The 18599-nt window shown below is 36.8% G+C and overlaps 1 protein-coding gene across 3 annotated transcripts in view; it reads right to left on the minus strand.

The window, feature by feature from the left end:
- The window catches only part of LOC124171357 (Down syndrome cell adhesion molecule-like protein Dscam2), a 500071-nt gene that overhangs the window by 126544 nt on the left and 354928 nt on the right, over nucleotides 1-18599 (minus strand). For all 3 annotated transcript variants that reach the window (XM_046550521.1, XM_046550522.1, XM_046550520.1), the window contains 5 exons: nucleotides 17661-17837; nucleotides 15265-15415; nucleotides 13142-13284; nucleotides 12178-12309; nucleotides 10830-11133 (listed from right to left, as the gene is read on the minus strand). In XM_046550521.1, the coding sequence (XP_046406477.1) occupies nucleotides 10830-11133; nucleotides 12178-12309; nucleotides 13142-13284; nucleotides 15265-15415; nucleotides 17661-17837 (907 nt within the window). The remainder of the gene's footprint in view (nucleotides 1-10829; nucleotides 11134-12177; nucleotides 12310-13141; nucleotides 13285-15264; nucleotides 15416-17660; nucleotides 17838-18599) is intronic.

Raw genomic sequence — 18599 nt, forward strand, 5'->3', positions numbered from 1 at the left:
AGGCCACTACTGTCACCTCCCCGATCGCCCCTCCCCCGCGCCCGGCCCGTTAATTCTATACATCCAGTGTAAACTCTTAGTAGGGCTCTCGTCTTTGATGATATGAAGAGGCAGATGGTTGGAGATTAAAAGAAATGCGTAGTGAGGTGACTTAACACAAATCGATTTTTAGGGAATAGATGACATATCTTTTTGCTCGCGATATTCTTTGGAATGCAGGCATGGAGCCTACGTTTTATAAATTGGCCCCTCGAGTAGATAGAGAAGTAGTAAAGCTGCAGCAGCATTTTTCTTTTTCATCTAATAAAATAGACTTCATTCTAACACCTGGTGTAAATATCTCACAAGCGGCAAGCGTCCGTAACTACTTTCATCGTAGCATTCGGTAAAAAAATAAGCGAAAAACTATGATATTTTGAACTAATCGTTAAATTAAAAAAAGGGTTAGCTTTGAAAAAATTTAACTCATAATTACCTCAAAGCATTATAATATCTTAGGGAACAAACATTGCAATATTTCGCACACGCTCACGGATACTTACTCACATAAAGGGATTGGAGAGGTGGAGCGGCCGGTTATTTCTTTTGAAAGCAACAGTTCGCACTTCTTTTATCATTAGGAGTAAAAAAAATTGCCTAGCAAAGTGAAAAAAACATAAATTGTCCTCTACAATATGTTAAAAATACGTGAAAAATAGGAGATTTATATTATTTAATAAAAAGTAGTTAAAACTATGAACAAAATTAAAATATTCTCTACAACGGATTTTAAAAAATTCATTTTTACCATGGTATGCTTTTAAGTATTTTAAAGCGAAACGCAACTGCAGTAAAATACTTCAGTCTCATAAAATAGGAAAAACATTTGAGACACTTGACAATTTGACAGACGTCTCTGGCTGTAAAAACTGAGATATAAATATAAATGTTTTAGTAAAATGGCCACTGATTATTCTATAACTATAAAATAAAATTGTTTTTTCCCTAAATTAAAAGTGAAAAAAATTCATTTTTCGGCCAGCTTTTTTTTTCGAATACCACTATGCACCCTTGTCAACACGTTACCCAGTAAGCTACCTCGATAGGCGTGTGGTGAGGTACTTAGGATATCGGCCGTGAGCAAAAAAAAAGGAATGCACGAACGAAGCCCCATATAGCAATCATTAAGTCCTTTATTGCTAGGGGATAAATTAATTTATTTACCCATCCGATCGGAATAATAACTGTAATATCATATTGTTACTGTCGGACATGGAAATACAGTCATTTTCCAACATGAAGTACTCCATGAAGGATAATGAAATCATTATCGCAAAAAGAGACTTCAAACTTTTAATTTAGAAAAAACATTCGGTAAAATTTAACTCAACTAATGTTCAAAATGCTAACATAAACCTGGATCAAATAAATTTCTTCTAGGAAGGCGAGATTGCTAAATGGGCGGAGCGCTAAACTACTGTTCGAAGGATCCTCAGAGGAGTTCGAATGCCGGCTTAATCATTGGAAACCCTAAAACAATTTAAATTGCTAGGTGAATTACGGAAATGAAGAAGTCCTTAAACCCTAAATTGATGAAATCTTACGCCGTGGCTTAGTATGGGGTGAGATCTACCCTCATTTACATGAATGAACATTACGGCTGAATTATGCATCGAGTGAATTAACTTTGTAAATTTAAAATGTTGAACAAACAGCATTTTCATCGTAAATGATTCATTGCATCAGAAGTTAAGGAAAAACACGTAATATTCCTCCGAAATAAGCCTTATTCTAGCAAATGAAAATTTAGTTTCACGTGAAATCCGACTGGAGTTAATCTGTAAATTTCCTTCAATAAGCACTCAATCAGAAAGTCGCTTACTCGAGCAGTTACACTCCCTTACCGTGTTTAAGGACCACGGACGGAGAATTTAGACCTTTGACAGTGATATTCTAGTAGTGTAATAATTTTATATGCTCTGCGTTTCAGAAAGATTTTTCGGGTAAAAAACTAAATCAACGGGAATGTGCGTGACATACTTTTTTCAATATTTGGTACCCATTCAACAGGAAGCGAGAATAAACTCTTTTGTTTAATAGTTTCATAAGCCAAGAAAACATGCTGAATCATTCGTAACAAAATAAATCAAATTTTTATTAAATTTTGTTTTGTTCCTAAAACTTCGAAACTTATTTTAAGGGTGCGTCACGCTCACTAAACTCTTGCTTCGATCAGCGAAATAAAGTAAGGCATAATTTTAGCATGTGTTCTCATATGATTTAACAAAATTACTGTAAGATAAGCTCGAGAAAATGTATACTAATAATCACCGTTACAAAGTTCAACCAGGTTTTTTCAAACGCTAGATGACTTTTTGCGTCAATAAACATTATCATGTTGCCAACCTAAAAATAAAAAGTGCTAAAAATATACATTATAATCATATGCTATAAACTCTACGGTTTCAGGCTTAACTTAGTGAAAATCCATAGTAAATAATTAAAAAGATACGGTAATTTTTTCACAGAATTTATTTGAAGCCGGTCGACTTAAAAATATTCTGTGAAAAAAGTACCAAACATTTTGAATTCTATATTATGCACTATACGAAATTAGTTGAACATAGAAACCGTCACTGAAGTCCGCTGGTGTTATATAGGGCCATGGGAGAGCTGTGTGCCCTATAAGGTTTCCCATCCCTTAGGGAATTACTTGACAATTCTCTCCTCGTTTTTCCTCTTTCTATCCGTTCGCTACTTCAAGTACTTTCTAACACGTAAATTGCGTTAAGTGGTAACATTATCAGACTCTGAGAGGCCATGAAAGACTGGAATTTCCATGCGTTAATATTTTAGACTACGCGAATTAATGGATATAACATTCGTCAGCTCTTATTCACTAATAGATGTAATCAGATATTAATATCTGGTAAAAATATTTAACATACTGTAAAATTTTCTCCGCACTGCGCTTTCAAATAAGTCACACCCAAGATAGCCCATAAGTTTTCAACGATGATCTAATGAAATGCTCATGCAGTAAAGTTGGATAATTTACCAGGGTATTTACTAGTCAGGATAAGCATCGTTTTAGGCATTGATTTTTTAACTTAAAATGCCAATACATTTATTGCAATACCAGCCTCTCTGTAGTTTGCTCGGTAAATACAAACGTATCTTCACATTTAGTCATATCGTCGCAAGTTGCTAGCAAGGGATAAGTTGCAAAAATTTACAAGTTATTATGTCCATTGCAATTTACAATTGCAGAATTGGATGTGGAAATAGCAATTTTAAGCATTTTTTATGTTTTAACTTCCGCTTGATCCAGCATGAAACATTTAATTACTCCATGAAATAAATACCGTTTTTTTCTAACGAAACTGAGGAAGGGCAAGACTATAATTTGGAATCAATGAGATATTCTAACGATTTCTTCCTTTTATCTTTTACTGCGTGTTATTTGACAGTGATATATGAGACTTGGTGGCATGGGCAAGTTCGATATTATGGCCAACCAATATTTATACAATAGTTATAGAAAATTAGTTACCCTAACGCGCAATTTTTTCAGCATCCACCAATAGCACTCACTTTTTTCAAATGCGGTCATTTTATAATGGTTCCTCATTTATTTTACCATTTCGTTATTTGTTGGATTAATAATACATGAGTTTTTATCTTGTATCAAATCCGGCTTGGTGCATAACTCCATTGTTCTTTTTTACGTTGGTACATACATTGGTTTTGTAATGAAATGGGAGGGCATTTTATATAGGCATTTAAAAAATGAAAAGTTTGTCTTTTTATTAATGATCGATGAGTATGGAAATATTATTTTTCGTTCTTACAGATTTTTCCTGAACAATTAATATTTTTCTATCTACAGTCCCCTCCTCCAATCCAAACCTTTCATAGAAATAACACCCTACGAGTGCATGCATACTTTACCCGTAGTTTTCACACTGTAATTTTATATTTTCATGTGTTTTTCCTGAACAATTAATATTTTTCTAACTATCCGTAGTTCTCTTCTCAGTCCCAAACTTAAAATAGAAATAACACCCACATAGTGTCCTCCCGACCATTTTTCCATTTCCTAGCATAAACTGATAAGCATAATTCCTGAATCCGAATGAATCCAGTTCCTCCTCGTCCTCCCATAATGCCTTTGGTGGATGAAGCCGTCACGTCAGCGAGTGGACGTCATGGGGGGGGGGGTAAGTGAAAGGCATCATTGGTCGATTCATCCGCGAGCCCACTCATCATCAAATTTACATCAGTGCCGTGGAGATACTGGACCGACAGCGAGATAAACCGTCACAGATGACGCCGCAGGTGACTTTTGTATTTCCACGAAACCGACCGTTGCATTGTACGCACGGGATGACCACCTGAAATTTTCAACGCCGCAGGAAATGGGTCGTCCTTTCTCGACCTAGAGAGGTAAAAAGGCTAGAAAAATTCTCCTATGCAGTTGCAAAGGCCACTAATTAACGTGGTGTCCCCATTCATGATGTACGGAGTGAAAACTGAATTCCGAAATTTAAAATACGAGTCGTGGTATCGGTGAAATATTATTTTTGTTCCTAATAATACACAATAGCACTACAACTGCAACAATGAGCTGGATAAAAATATCTAGGCCAGGTAGGTTGAGTTTATTGCTCAAAAATCTCGAAAAGGTAGCTTAAAGTTTAGTAATTTCATTAAATGCGGTATACGTGGCTTTGAGTATAATTTGAGTGGCATAAAACCCTTCAAACAGAACCAATGATACAAAAGTATTTTAATGATTACAGCTGCGTTCATTAATGCATTGAAACAATCATCTGATAAAATTTAAATAACGCCATTGTAGCTGAAGGAGGCTTTTATTTTACTCTAGTCTAGAGTTGGGAACGAAGGATTACGCATGTTAACTTTTACGTTACGTAAAAGCACTGCAGATGAATAGAAATTCTCAAGACGGGAAAATCTAAGGAATGTATATTTTCTTACGCTTATAGTTTTTTGCTTAGGCCTGGTGGACGAAGATTCATTAGGCGTATAAGGTATATAAAGAGTAATAGTGAAAGTTAAATGCATATATTGCTTGCTTTAAGGAGCGTTATTCTAGACTACCGTAAATACCGACTCTGGTGTCGGCAAGAGAGAGCATTAGTCTGATGAAAAAAGAGTCGGAGGTAGTATAAATTCACTTTTACTGAAATAAGCCGAGAGAAGATGATTGTGACGGACTATAACATAAAGCTATGCAATAGATCGATAGTTAAAAAGATTTTCACATTCTTTCTTCCCCTTGCACCAGCATGAAACATATTTAATTACTCCATAAAATTATTACCGCCTTCTTCTCAGAGGTCTGCGTCTGTTATTGAATCTAGGAGAAAGGGAGAAAAGAATTCGCTACGCTCCAAAATAGAAATGTATGCTTCTCGTCTGGATAAGCGCACCTCCCACAGATGCTCACAAAATCCATTTATTTCTCCATCTCTTGAGATACGGTGTGACTCAGCAGGATATTCTTAGGATAATAGAAATACTCTCCATACAAAGTAGAGGAAGAGAATCCACTCCCGTGGAGATAAACCCAGCATTGCGAGTAGCTTTGTCTAATACAATGCATTCCTCGTGCTAGAAGGTATTTTCGATCGATTTCGATAAATGACTTTCGTTCCATAGTTTTGAAAATATAGTGCTTAAATTCATTTTGTCGGTAGTGACTTGCGAAATATTTTATAAAAAATTCCACCTCCTGTTTTTAAATTAATAACGAAATTTATAGGCTTGAAATTTAAGTAGACTTGAGTGATAAAAATAAAATTGATAAGGACTCAAATTAACCAGGGCCTTACCACGAGAACAATCCTCTCAAGGGATAGGATATGCGTTCATTTTATGCGAAATACCTCCATTTTCTGCTCCATGGTTTCATTCGAACGATACATTGCATCGTTTCCTCCTTCTGTGTTTCCTTGGTATGCACTTCCCTTTACGTACGGAAAGTCCACTGGGACTAGTAGTAATTTAAATAGACTCTAATATGACAGGGATATTTCCAGAAAGAGATGTTTCCGATTTTCTCTGGAATATCTTTGAGATTTACAAAATATATCTTACTGATCCATAAAGCCTTCATCCATGATAACTGACTTGTAATTTTTAGTTTCTCTCTTCTATAAAAACGGAGAACGTCCCAGGCGCTAAAAGTCTTTTTTAAATTTATCATTCAATAAGAACGTGAGGTATATTCTTTGTGGTCCTTTTTTTCAACAGTTTTATTGGACGAAGTTAATATGAAGGTTTATGAATGAGTTTATGAGTATCAAAAGAAAATAGAGATGGCACTTTTCCACAGGTTTATCTAAAGTACGACGCGTTTCAACCGTTCGGTCATTATCAAGTGAGTAACGGTTGAAACACGTCGTAGTTTAAATAAACCTGAGGAAAAGTGCGATTTCGATTTTCTTTTAATAATCATAGAATGTCATTCCACTATATTTCGCCTGGTTCTGTTACTTTTATGAATAAGTTTAGATAAAATTTTTAAGTTCATATAAAACAACCAGGAGTACTTAACTAATAATAAGCACAATGCAAATTAAACGCATTTTTATCCGAGCAAAAATGTGCGCAATTTGCTATCCCTTTCGCATTCCTGCTTTAGCGAGAAGTTGACCGAGTCCTCAGATAGTTTTTGCGACCAGCATCCCTGCTGTTATTTTGAATATGGAAATTGGAGAATTTGATGAGGTGGGGAAACAAATTCGTTTTTCATCCTCCGAGCGACCCCAACCACGCCATTCCGTCATCCAATTCAATCTGGAACTTATCAGCTCCCTCTTTCACTGATTCAGTTCGACTGAAGAACTCACTGGTTTTGGTTACGGAGCGTTGATTTTTATTGGGCCTGACCTGAAGCTTCAGTTACACACATTTCAAAAAGCTCAACTTGGCTTCATTTACATTAGGTCATCGTGGTAATGTTGAGATTAGTTTATTTTTCTGTTCATTTATCGCATTCATTCTTTTCGCTAGTCTTACTAATGTAAATCAATTGTTGTGTGGTTTTTGAATTTGAGAGATAAGATACAAAATACATTTATAATTCAATATTGTATGGCCTTTTGCTCGTCGAAAAATTTTATAATACATCAAACCTTTTTAAACCCATTATTCGCCTGATGAACTCTTCTCGGGAAATCAGCCGGGTCAAGATGTACATCGCTACCAACGCAACGTTTCGATAGCCTTCTCTGCCATCGTCATTAGGGCGAATGATGGACTTGGCTAGTGCCGATATTAAATGCACGTATATATTTACATAATATATACATTTTTGTACACAGCTGGGGTGTTCAAGCCTTCTCTGATTGGTCAGTTTATAGTGTCCTTCTTCCTATCAGCTTACTAATTCGTTTGATAATGGGATTCCATCTTTTGCTCAGGTTGAAACCCGCGTCTCTATTCATTGTATTCTTTGCGAGTCCTAATTCAATCGCCTCTTTGGTAAGCTGGTTCCAATATCCATATGTCTTGCATTTCCCGAGTAATTTTCACCGGGAAAGCACCAAATCTTTTATCATCATTCGTATGCTTTCTATCATGTAAAGCTGAATCCAAAATGCTCATTGGATGGTACTAGGGTGTAAGAGCCGCTCAGCTGTCCTAGTGTAGAAGCTAAATTTAAACAAATATCGCAAGTAATTTTTTCAATTTTTACATATACAATGAAGATTATGCTAATAAATTGGTACAGATTTCAGGGTAACCTTATTAAAAAACTTCGAAAGAAAGCAGAATTTGGGAAATTTTCACCGGATAAGTGAGACCTACGGCATTTTGCTGACGCGTGAGTATTACGACAAAGCATCACACGGATAAAGATAAGGATGAAACTATGTATGTAGTGTTTCAGCTTCGAGACTAAAACGAACATTTTTTCATTTTGATCACTTTTTTACCCTTCAGGCCATATTGGGAAACCAAGAAATGTTAGAGAAGATCTGAGGCCTAATTTTTGTTCTTCCTGGCTATAGCCAACCCGATTTTTTGGAAATATTAGCGAACGCTGTATGCATTCATATTCACATTTTTATTTCAGCGGAAATGTTTGGATTCGTGTCTCTGGCGACGAAAAAGTTTCTGAATCGCGAGCATATAGCGAACGTTAAATTTCGCCAAGTGCGAATTTTGCTAGCGACGACAGTGAAATAACTATAGCGACTCAGCGAAAGAATTAACGAGAGAAAAACTCGTGGTTTTACAACCACTTTACATCATTATTAAGTTGTGCTTTTTATCCCAATGAGTCTAATTGTTATTATGATGCTAAGCATACAACCTGTGTGTTGTTTTACTCGTCTTGTCGTTCTAGGTAATTGAATAAATTGGATTAAAAGTGGGTTTTCATTTAAATGAACCGCGAAGCTTTTCTTTGATAAGCATATTGCATATAAATGTGTTGGATTTCTTAAAAAAACTTGTTTTTTTTCTATTATTATGCTCGTGAACGTTTCATCGGAAACTATAAGAAAGAGACTGACCGGATTATTGTCATATAACAGCATCGCATACAGTAATTGAAGTTGTGTTGTAGTTGATAGCATGGCTATCAACCATTCTTAGGTTTATATCATCGATTCCTGCCAAAGTCACTTTTTTTACTCTCCACCACAAGAAAAAGGTTCTCATCCTTTGCTTTTCCTCTTCAGAGGCAGGTCACTTTAAGTTGTCAAAATATTTTCTATGTACAGGAAAATCTCTCATCAGTTCTTCAGCTCTTATAAAGACTCACTGAATGTGAATATCAGGCTCAGGCTCTACATTTACGCCTGGCAGAGCTCAAGGCAGCATGGGATGTGTAGTAAGCTGTTATGCCACCTTTGGTGTTCATACAGCATCAGTGAATTATGTTAATATGAGAATATTTGACTGCATTCCTTGCCTTTTCTTCCCTGAAATCTTAATCTTGCCTTACATAAGTTCCTTAGCGTACAATAAGCTGCTTATCATTTTCTTCCGTGATAAAACCATAAGAAACAGATAACTATCTCATTTTGTGCCATCTGAGCTAGGTAAAAATTGAAAATATTAACCCAGGAGTTTCATCAGAGTGGCTTTTTTACTCCTCGTTTACACATACGAAAAAGATGAAATTCAAAGAGAACGGTTTTATTTTCAAGTACGGAAAACGACTAATGAGTTACCATTATAGTAAAACAATACTTACATTTAGCAAATTTATAGTCTCACGCAATAAACAAAACATGGCATGATATAGTTCGTAAATATAATTTGAAATTACCAACGTGCTTCGCGCTCTTCAAATGTTTCGGACTGCGGAGGCAGTGTGTTGATCGCCGAAATTATCTTGTTTCCATTAACGTCTGGGTAATTCCTCATTGCTTACGTCACTGTATTTCACCGAGATAACCAAGCTTCCCGGACTGAAGCGATAGGCGGGGCGAAAAGAACGAGAATAATCGCGGAGAAAATTTTCGCTTCGCTTAGGGTTGCCGTAGTGAAGCGAAGACACCGGCGAAAAGAGAATGAGAATCACCGCCCTGCCATGGGATGAGAAATCACACGGACGCATAGAAGATACCATTTCTTTGAATCATTTTTAATTAAAATCGCTGTATATCTAAGGTTTTCGCTATCACCAATTAGTTCGGCGGTTGTATTAGGATATTGCAATTGGAAAACGGAATATGCTCCCTAAAAACGGGAGAAAGAAATTCGCATTGTAGGCATTTTCTAAGACCAATGCAGGGTGGATTAGCCCAGTGATATTGAAAAGAACTAAGGAATACAGATTCATCCAAAATTTAACGGTCGAGTGATTTTTCAATTCTGTAATTTATTGATCCTTCTGACAAGTGGCCACAGATTTGGGTTTTCACGGACAGCTGGTAGCTGATTCTTATTCATCGTAAACGTTTCCTACCACATAAATATCGTCTTACTTGCAGGAGTAAGAGGGATGTGGCAGAATGACGAAATTTTCACGCATTTAAACAAACCGACTAGGCTGTAAATTTCTCTTTGATTAGTTTATTTCTCAAAATATAAAAAAATTCAAATGTAAAAAATGTTGTTATGATTGAGAGCTTCCATAAAACCGTCAACGGAGGCAAATTCTATTCTACAAAACTAAGCGATGTACGAAGTATCTCGTATCTAATGATTTTTCGAAATGGAATGAGTAACGACAGCTAAATTACGCCAATTGCTGTATGCATTAAGGACTGGTTACACGGTATATTAACACGCACAAGTTAATGTCTGTTTGTGTGAATGACTTTTGTGGACCGGAACATGTACGAATGCATGAACCAAAGTAGAACAGGTTCTATTTTCTGTTCATGCATTCGCACAAGTTGGGTTGCTACACGGTGCATTTTCGTGTTCATTCACGCGTTCATACATTTAGACATTAACACGTGCGGGTTAATGCATCTTGTAACAAGGCCTTTAGGGATCACTTTTGAATGTCTTTAGTAAAACGATCTAAATCCTTTCATGCATGAGTTCATAAATTCGAAATAATGTTTTTTAAATCTAGTTTCTACGTGTCATTGACCATAATATTGATGAAATATAGTTAAAAATATAATTTAAATGTAAATAAAATGTTGACGTCCTCATATGAGGTAAATTATGCTTGAAATAAATCATCGGGAATCTACACGTTGTAGCTATAAATTGAATATTTTAGGTAGAAAAATGTTCAGATCCAATTTGAGTATCAATTGTATTTTTAATTGTCAAGTTTAAATAGGTGGAATCATATTTTGCGAGTCTAACTCATTCACGCACATAGCATTCTCTAAAAGGACACTCACGAGTGTTCGCGCAGTCCCACGTAGTGTCCGCGCAGGGCTCCGTTCCAGCTTTCAGCGGGCGGCGGCTCCCACAGCACGTGCAGTTGGCGCGGGGCGCGCGCCTCCACAAGTACGCCGCGCGGCGGCGCAGACGGTGGCTCCTCCGCGGTGCGCACGCGAAGCTCGGCGCTTGGCTCGCCCTCGCCCAGCTGGTTCTCAGCGAGGACGCGCACCAGGTAAGTGGTGGCGGGCAGCAGCTGAGACAGCGTGGCTGACGATGACGACCCGTCCACTGACACCTCAGCACTCGAGCTCCGCCAGGAATCTGAGGAACGACCACACATGTATTCGTCGTTTGAATTCTACTTAGTTACATTTTGTGAGCCAAATCACTATGCTACGAATACAGCTACGTTCCATATCTATATCAAGGATCATGTTACCCTACGTTATTCCGAAAATAATTGAGGAAAATTGAGAGGATCTAAAAAATTGACATGAAAAACTTTTCAATCCACTCAATTCTTTTGATTAATGATAATAAGAAAATAACCATTAATGATAGAGAAACATTGTACGCCATATAGTGACTTGCAATGTGGCAAAGCATCTCAAATTTGAAGCATCGGAATTTGGCCTGCATGGAAGGTAGAAACAAATTTGCGACGGCATAAAAATACCGCAGAATAAAATTTACGAGTACCTGAACGTGGCTGTGTATACGTCAGATAAACGAGCGATACATAAACACCAGTTTTGAATCCGAGTGAACAATGAATAATGCAAATATCATTAAGGTTTGTGGGAAAGGAAAGTAAATTAAAGCCTATGAATAATGTGAAAATCAATCCTTATACATTTATTACCGATTTTCACCAATATCGTGTGTATAAAAAATGCAACGCATTCAAATATAATAATATAAAATGGAAAGGAAATCCATACATTTTCACGGGAAATTTGTTTTCTCTACGCTTGAAGCATTCAGTTAATTGAATAAACATTAAGCATCATCTTGCAGGAAAATAAATAATCCCCTTTTTCTTTCACTGCCACTGTCGTTTACATTATGAGGTATGGAATCTCATAAATTAGCAATTGGACCCCAAAACAAATTGTGGGTGATAGAGATTTAGCAAATATGAAAGATACACTGAAGAGAGAAAAAGCATGTCTTGGATTTGTTGGCAGTATGCACGAATGCGAGCATTAACTGCTGATGATAGGCATATTTAATCTAAAATAATGTCAGCAATCGGGGTTGTCTGATGCTTAAATCGCAAATTTTCCATTATTCCATCGAAGATCGTAGAGTGACCGTCAACCGTCGACCGACCGTCGTAGAGTGAAATTCAACGACTATACTTGCCTTCTGCGGCTTTATATCGGACGACGTATCTCGTGATGGGACTATGACCATCTTGAGGTGGTGTCCAAGACAGCGAAGCTCGCCGGCTACCGGCGTCCACTAACCTCAGCTCCGTGGGCATCGATGGAGCATCTGGAAAAAATAAACAGAAACGAGAATTATAAATCTTGTGTAACGAACCATACTATGTGACTAATATTCTATTCATTCTGATCTTTACCTCGTTTATCTACACAAGCATAAAAGAGGTCCAGGTATGTGGCTACAGGCTACTGTAACCAAAATTTACGGTAGTGAAATAATATGAATATATATTCTAGAATACGGAAAAATTGCTGAATATCTGTTTCATTAACTTGAGATGTCCATAAAACAAGTATATCACTGAATAAAAGTTAGTACGAGAGAATTTATAAAGATACCGGGTACGAAACCTATATAATGGCAAGCATGCTTAATTGGATCCCTATGTTATAAAACATAATTGGTATGCTATTTTTCCATTTCCAGGAAATATACAACTAACAGAAGGAATTTCAAGTTGAGATAATGATAACAGGCAACATTAGGTTTTAAACCAATAACTATTACTTTAACAAATGAAATTTTAAACTGCCATGTAAGGGAACAAACTCGACAAAGAAATAAAATAAAATTTCGAAAATGGTGATAAATTAATAATAATAATAATAATTGTTTATTACTCCTCAAAATAAAAGTACAGAATATTTGAATTTGAATTTTTCCCTTCATAATCTGTACAAAAATAAGGCTTCAAAAAAGTCATTTAGTACGATAAAGCTTTTCGATTGGAAAGAAGAAATAAGTGGACTCATAACTTTCTGTGAAGTCTATGGAAGCAAAATTGTACCAGGAAATTTAACTGCCAAAAAACCTTTGCAAATTCAACATGGCTAACATAATAGAAATCAATGGAAATGCAGGGTGCAGTATGAATTTTTACCTTGCACAAGCAAATGAAGAGCCATCTGGTCTTGACCAAAAGCATTGCGAGCCAAGCAAGTATATACTCCACCGTCTTCACGCTTGGCCTCTTGGATGGTTAGCTCAGAGAAGAGTCCCTCAGGCACACTTGTATTCTTCACACTGAAGAGAATAAAATTGATCAACATATAAAAAACCCTGTCTCAATTGTTTAAGATAATTATTACCAAAATACTACATACTAGTCACTAACGGCATTGCCATTCCGATGAACACAGAATATTGCAGATGTGCGTGTTTTTTTCTCTTTTGCTATAAATAATTGAATTTTCCACCAATGGGCAATTGTTACTGCTTAGGATAACTAAAACTTTTTTGAAAGCTCAGTTGGATAACATAAACACTCAAAAATTTGAGCTCAATGAAAAGTTTCTCAACGCAAGTTTCAGAAAAATTATTCGCTAAAATATTGTCTACATATTGATATTTTTTTAAAGTGAATGAATCAAACATAGCTTCTATTAACCATGATTTCATTGAAGTATGAAATCAAAGTCTAGGTACAACCAAATTTCCCCTTTTCAGCAAGTACAATATAAATACTAATGTTATGGAGGAATAATGAAAATTCTCAGGCATATGGTGGAGACTGCATCGCTAAAAGAAATATTTTCAGATTCCAGATTTGCCAATGCTCAATAATCCAAATACACAATCGTGACTGCACTGAAATAACAAGCAGGTGAGTAATTTTGAGTAATCATTGAAATACTGTAAAATAAATTAATGTGGTGCTCATTCATCCGTTAGTGTCATTTCAGGGGTCATATATGTCAAATATTACTTTACATATGAAACTTTTTATTCAATAGCGTGATACGCTTCATCTTATACGAGTCATATACGAGACATGTTTTCCCTAGACCTGTTCAAAAATATAACATCACCCCAAGAAGCAAGAACTAGGTCCACAAGAAGAAAACACGGGTGGAATTTGTGAAGGAGAAGTTAAGTACAAAAGCTAAAGCGTAGCTAAAGATATTAAGGATATATTTCGAAGGTATTGAGGAGGTACGGTGCCTATAACTACTAATAAAATGGAACAAAGCGTCGATGGAAACGGGGTGGCAGTGTTAGCCTTCCCTAAAAAAAGGCACACAAGACATCTAAGGAGAATCGTGCGTTTCAACTTTTGTACGCTTTGTGGCAGTCTTCACTAAGTACCAAAGTAAATATTTAGTAGTAAAGTTTTCACCACTTCATCGGGATTTGAACTCAAACCCTTGTGATCGGTAACCATTGTTAAACAAATAATCAAAAATGCTCCATAATGGCAGGATAATAATATTCAACGCTACACATTTCGTGAGGATATTCACCTACATTAAAACGGTCAGTTCGACATAGCAATCTCATTTATTCTTGACAAATAAAGGCAAGGAATATTTTAAAGGGACGAATCCAAAGAGCTTTGTGATATACGATGAGTAAGGTGCGATCATTATGTCATGGAAAGAGTGCTGTTACTGCTCTTACGAAGATATTTGCTCTTCATAACGAAAGTTTTTCAGCCGCATCAAGTGGGCGGTTACAGAAGCTTTGATGGAGTGGTCGCACTGGACGTCAGCATATTTCAGCTTCCAGAAAATGTGCGCTCTTGTTAGCATTTTATTTGTTTAAGTAATTTTTACATACAGCCGTGACGCCAATTTACAGTGAAATTTTTAACAATGACATGAATTAGATACAATACAATAACAACATAAAAATAAACAAAGAATTAACCAGTAGGGAGAGTATAACATTCAATTGGCAGACATATGGGACAGAACTTGTGCGGTGAATTTTTTGCATGACAGGTAAAAACGATCTATAGAAAGAGGGAGCGAATGTAGAAGGGAGGAGAGGCAATATAAAGGCGAGCGCTTGGTCAGGGACATTCTGGGAATAGGAAGGTGGAGTAGGGAGAGCGAGCGGGTGGAACGAGTCGGTATTCTAAAATTCAACAGGGAGGAGTTCAGGGCAGTCAAAAGACGAGTTTAAGATATTGTGGGGAAACTTCGTAGATATTTTGTTTGGTGTGTGGTGACATAGCTTACTTCTATGTCAGTGAGCAAGCTCTCGCTTGGTCCGTGCACCCACCTGACGCGCGGTAACATGTCCACTCGAGCGCCGTCGTCTCGGCGCCAGGCGATGGCTATGGGTGCGTCCCCAAGGGCGCGGCAACGCAGCACGGCCGACGCACCGCGCCGCACCACCTCTTTCCGGGAGCGAACTTTGAAGTGTACGGGAGCTGATCGGAGAGAAAAACAATGGAACAATCGTACCAAATTCCGTGGAAGTCTATTTCAAATTAGTTGACGGTTAAGATTTCATCATCATCATCATAAGTCAACAATCTACTAAGATTGGTTTGACGCAGGTCTTCATTCCTCTCTTCTATCCGCTAGACTTATCACAGCAACGTATTTCAACTCTTTCACATTTTTTATAATCTGGCCTATGTAACTCACTACGTTGCCCTTCTTCCCTTCCACCTGTCCTACTATTGTTTTCATAAGGCCATCGTGTCTCAAACTGTGGCCAACTAAGTTGTCTCATCCTACGCATACGGTTTTTAGAGGACTTCTCTTTGCTCCCAATATTCTTAGCACTTTCTCATTACTCATTCGGTCGATCGATTACGCAACTAAAATCAGAAGAACCAAGCGTGATGAAGTGGATTTTTCAATGCTGAAATGAACACGATTTCTACGATTATAAACTTTTATTCTGACCTAGGTTCCGATGTCAATACATCATCTTGAAGGTACAAAATGGTGGTAGCATGGTTCGAAAAAGTTTTTTTCATTTTTTTTAACCTTGATACTACCATTTTGTACCTTGCATATGATGTAGTAACTTCGAAACCTAGGTCGTAATAAAAGTTTATAATAGTGGGAAATTGCAAGTGTTTATTTAAATATTTACGCAAGTAAAAGGGGTGATAACCCAATTGTCACACGTGAGACCATATGCCCATTGAGAGCCGGTTTTTTAATGTCTAGTAAGTTCCAAACAAAAGATCTTCAACTTTAACAAATAGTCTTCAACTCTAACTGGCGTTGGCTGAAAGTTTTGGTTAGCTTTAAGTTTAATTTAATACATAAGTTAATTGGATCCCTCAAATACCTCTAGGTAAAGTTAAGGACAGCATTTACTTATGGTCAGCATTAACCAGACAATATTAAACCGCCCCTATGTCTTAATTACATACTACATCTTCCAGTGCAAAAACTAACATGCTACCTGGTATTGGTTATTCGCTATGCATCCTGTATGACAACGGTGGTGATTTAAGGCTTCACATAATCATGAATTTTTGATTGCTATGAAATTTCAGACATTAGAATCTTTACCCATTATAGCTTAAAGAAGAAGAGAAACTACAAATCGCAACACGACTGTGGAAAGCTAATGTAATTAGTCAACGCTTGCTAACCATTACAGCATGATAATCGAGGACAAATGGCTATTTTGTTTGCAATCTCGTAGGCTGGCCGTATTTTCACAAAATTAATGAAGGCTGCTTTTCTAGAAGGTTTCATTGAATTAATTAAATTCAGTGCCGTGTTACTCAGGCTTAAAACCCATTGAGTAAGTGATGAAACAACAGTGGAGTTGCGTGTATAAATAGAAGCTATATTCATGTTAGATTAATTTGATGGTCTGTTCAGAGAGTGTGTGCTACAGGGAATTCCTTAAAATACATTTTCTCTTCCTAAGAAATACATTCAATGCTCTTGAAAATTCATCCCTTAATAAATCATTAATCATAGAAGGTAGAGAGGTAAACCACATAAAATGCCATTACTTCCATAGTGTCCGGGGCGTTATCTTTTACGTCGACTCACTGTTACCTTACACGTCGGATTATTTTGACAGGCACGTTTTAATATAAGGATCCTCATCTTTCTTTTATAACGTATCTCGCTTCAAAAAGTACCTACACGTCCAATGTACACTTGAAAACGTACAAATCAAAATAGTTAGCTTCCGGGACAAGAGTTTCTTTTGTCCATGCCCCCTCGAGCTATCTCCCCGTCATATTCTCCAAGACATTCCATCTAACACTTCTCACCTTATCCCACACAAACACATCTGAAATGGACTAGAAATGACTTAGTATGGATCGCAATCATAGCAGGATAATAATTATAAGAAAACATTCATTAGCTCTTAGTAAAATTGGACGGAGTGCATGCAGAATAAAATGAAAGCAAATTGTAATGAGAGAGAGTAGTAGCTCAAGAACCAATAATTGCATACCGTAAAGCAATCGATATTTACATACTGGGTTCATAATGAAGATAAAAACAACCACCCTGGAGATGAGTCAGATACATTCCCATATCACTTTATTAATTTTCAATTCCAATTTTGCAGGAAATAAGGCAACATTCACGACTACATCTATTACTAATATGTTGACTTATTGTATAAAAGGTAGCTGAAAAGTTTCATGGTAGTAGATGTATGGGATGAAGGCGTCAGCTTACCATTAACAGAGAGCGTGACAACAGCACTCAACCCAACACCAACTCCATTCCCAGCCTCACACAAGTAAGGCCCTTCATCCTCTTGTCGCACAGCTTCCAGCAAAAGAGAACCATTTGGGAAAACCTGAATACCTTGTCCGTGGAAAGGTAATCCACGGTATTGTCCTGGCTTCATATCTGAAACGAATAGTCGCCAAATTGCTATGGAAATAGTAGAGTGAAATAAAATTTTCTATTATGTGACATCGATTAATTTATTAATCCTAAATTACACACTAGTTTAATTACCATGGTACTGATTAGCTCACGAAGAAAGACCACATTCCATCAAAACTTTGACAAGTAAAGCCCCAAGCACAATACCAAAAACCATGATCTAAAGATTGGCTTCAGGGCTAAGGATGCATCTAGTCACGTGCCAAATTAATTTTTGCGTGACATGATGCATACTTTTAAAATCCAATTGGAATTGTTTCCCGTAACCTGGAAAGAAGTAACATTTTTTTTCGATGAACAGTTCCAGAGTTTTTGCGAGATTACAGAAGTTACCAATTGATAATAAGACCAATCAGTTCACAACAAAACAGGACTCGAGACCAATAAGCAGATTTACTGTATGCTTAGGTAGCTGTTATCATTGGAAATAGTCCATTGGACCGAAAAATAGCGACGGTGTAACAAATTGCTCGTAAATGGTAAGCAATGGAATGGACCTTCAACAATCGTACTATCATCGTAGGAAATCGGTGCCTAATTTTATACATGCCTAATAAAAAAACTTTACTATAAACATCCAAAAAATAAAATTACATGCGCCAATGAAGCTTTGCGTAACCAAGATGCTACCAAATTTTATCTAAATTTGCAGGAATCTGTTGCTCTAAGCAAAATACATACAAATACATAGCATAAACTAGCGTAAATCGAATTAAAAATAGC

This window comes from Ischnura elegans, chromosome X (assembly GCF_921293095.1).
Source record: "Ischnura elegans chromosome X, ioIscEleg1.1, whole genome shotgun sequence".
In the NCBI taxonomy this organism is placed as follows: Eukaryota; Metazoa; Arthropoda; class Insecta; order Odonata; family Coenagrionidae; genus Ischnura; species Ischnura elegans.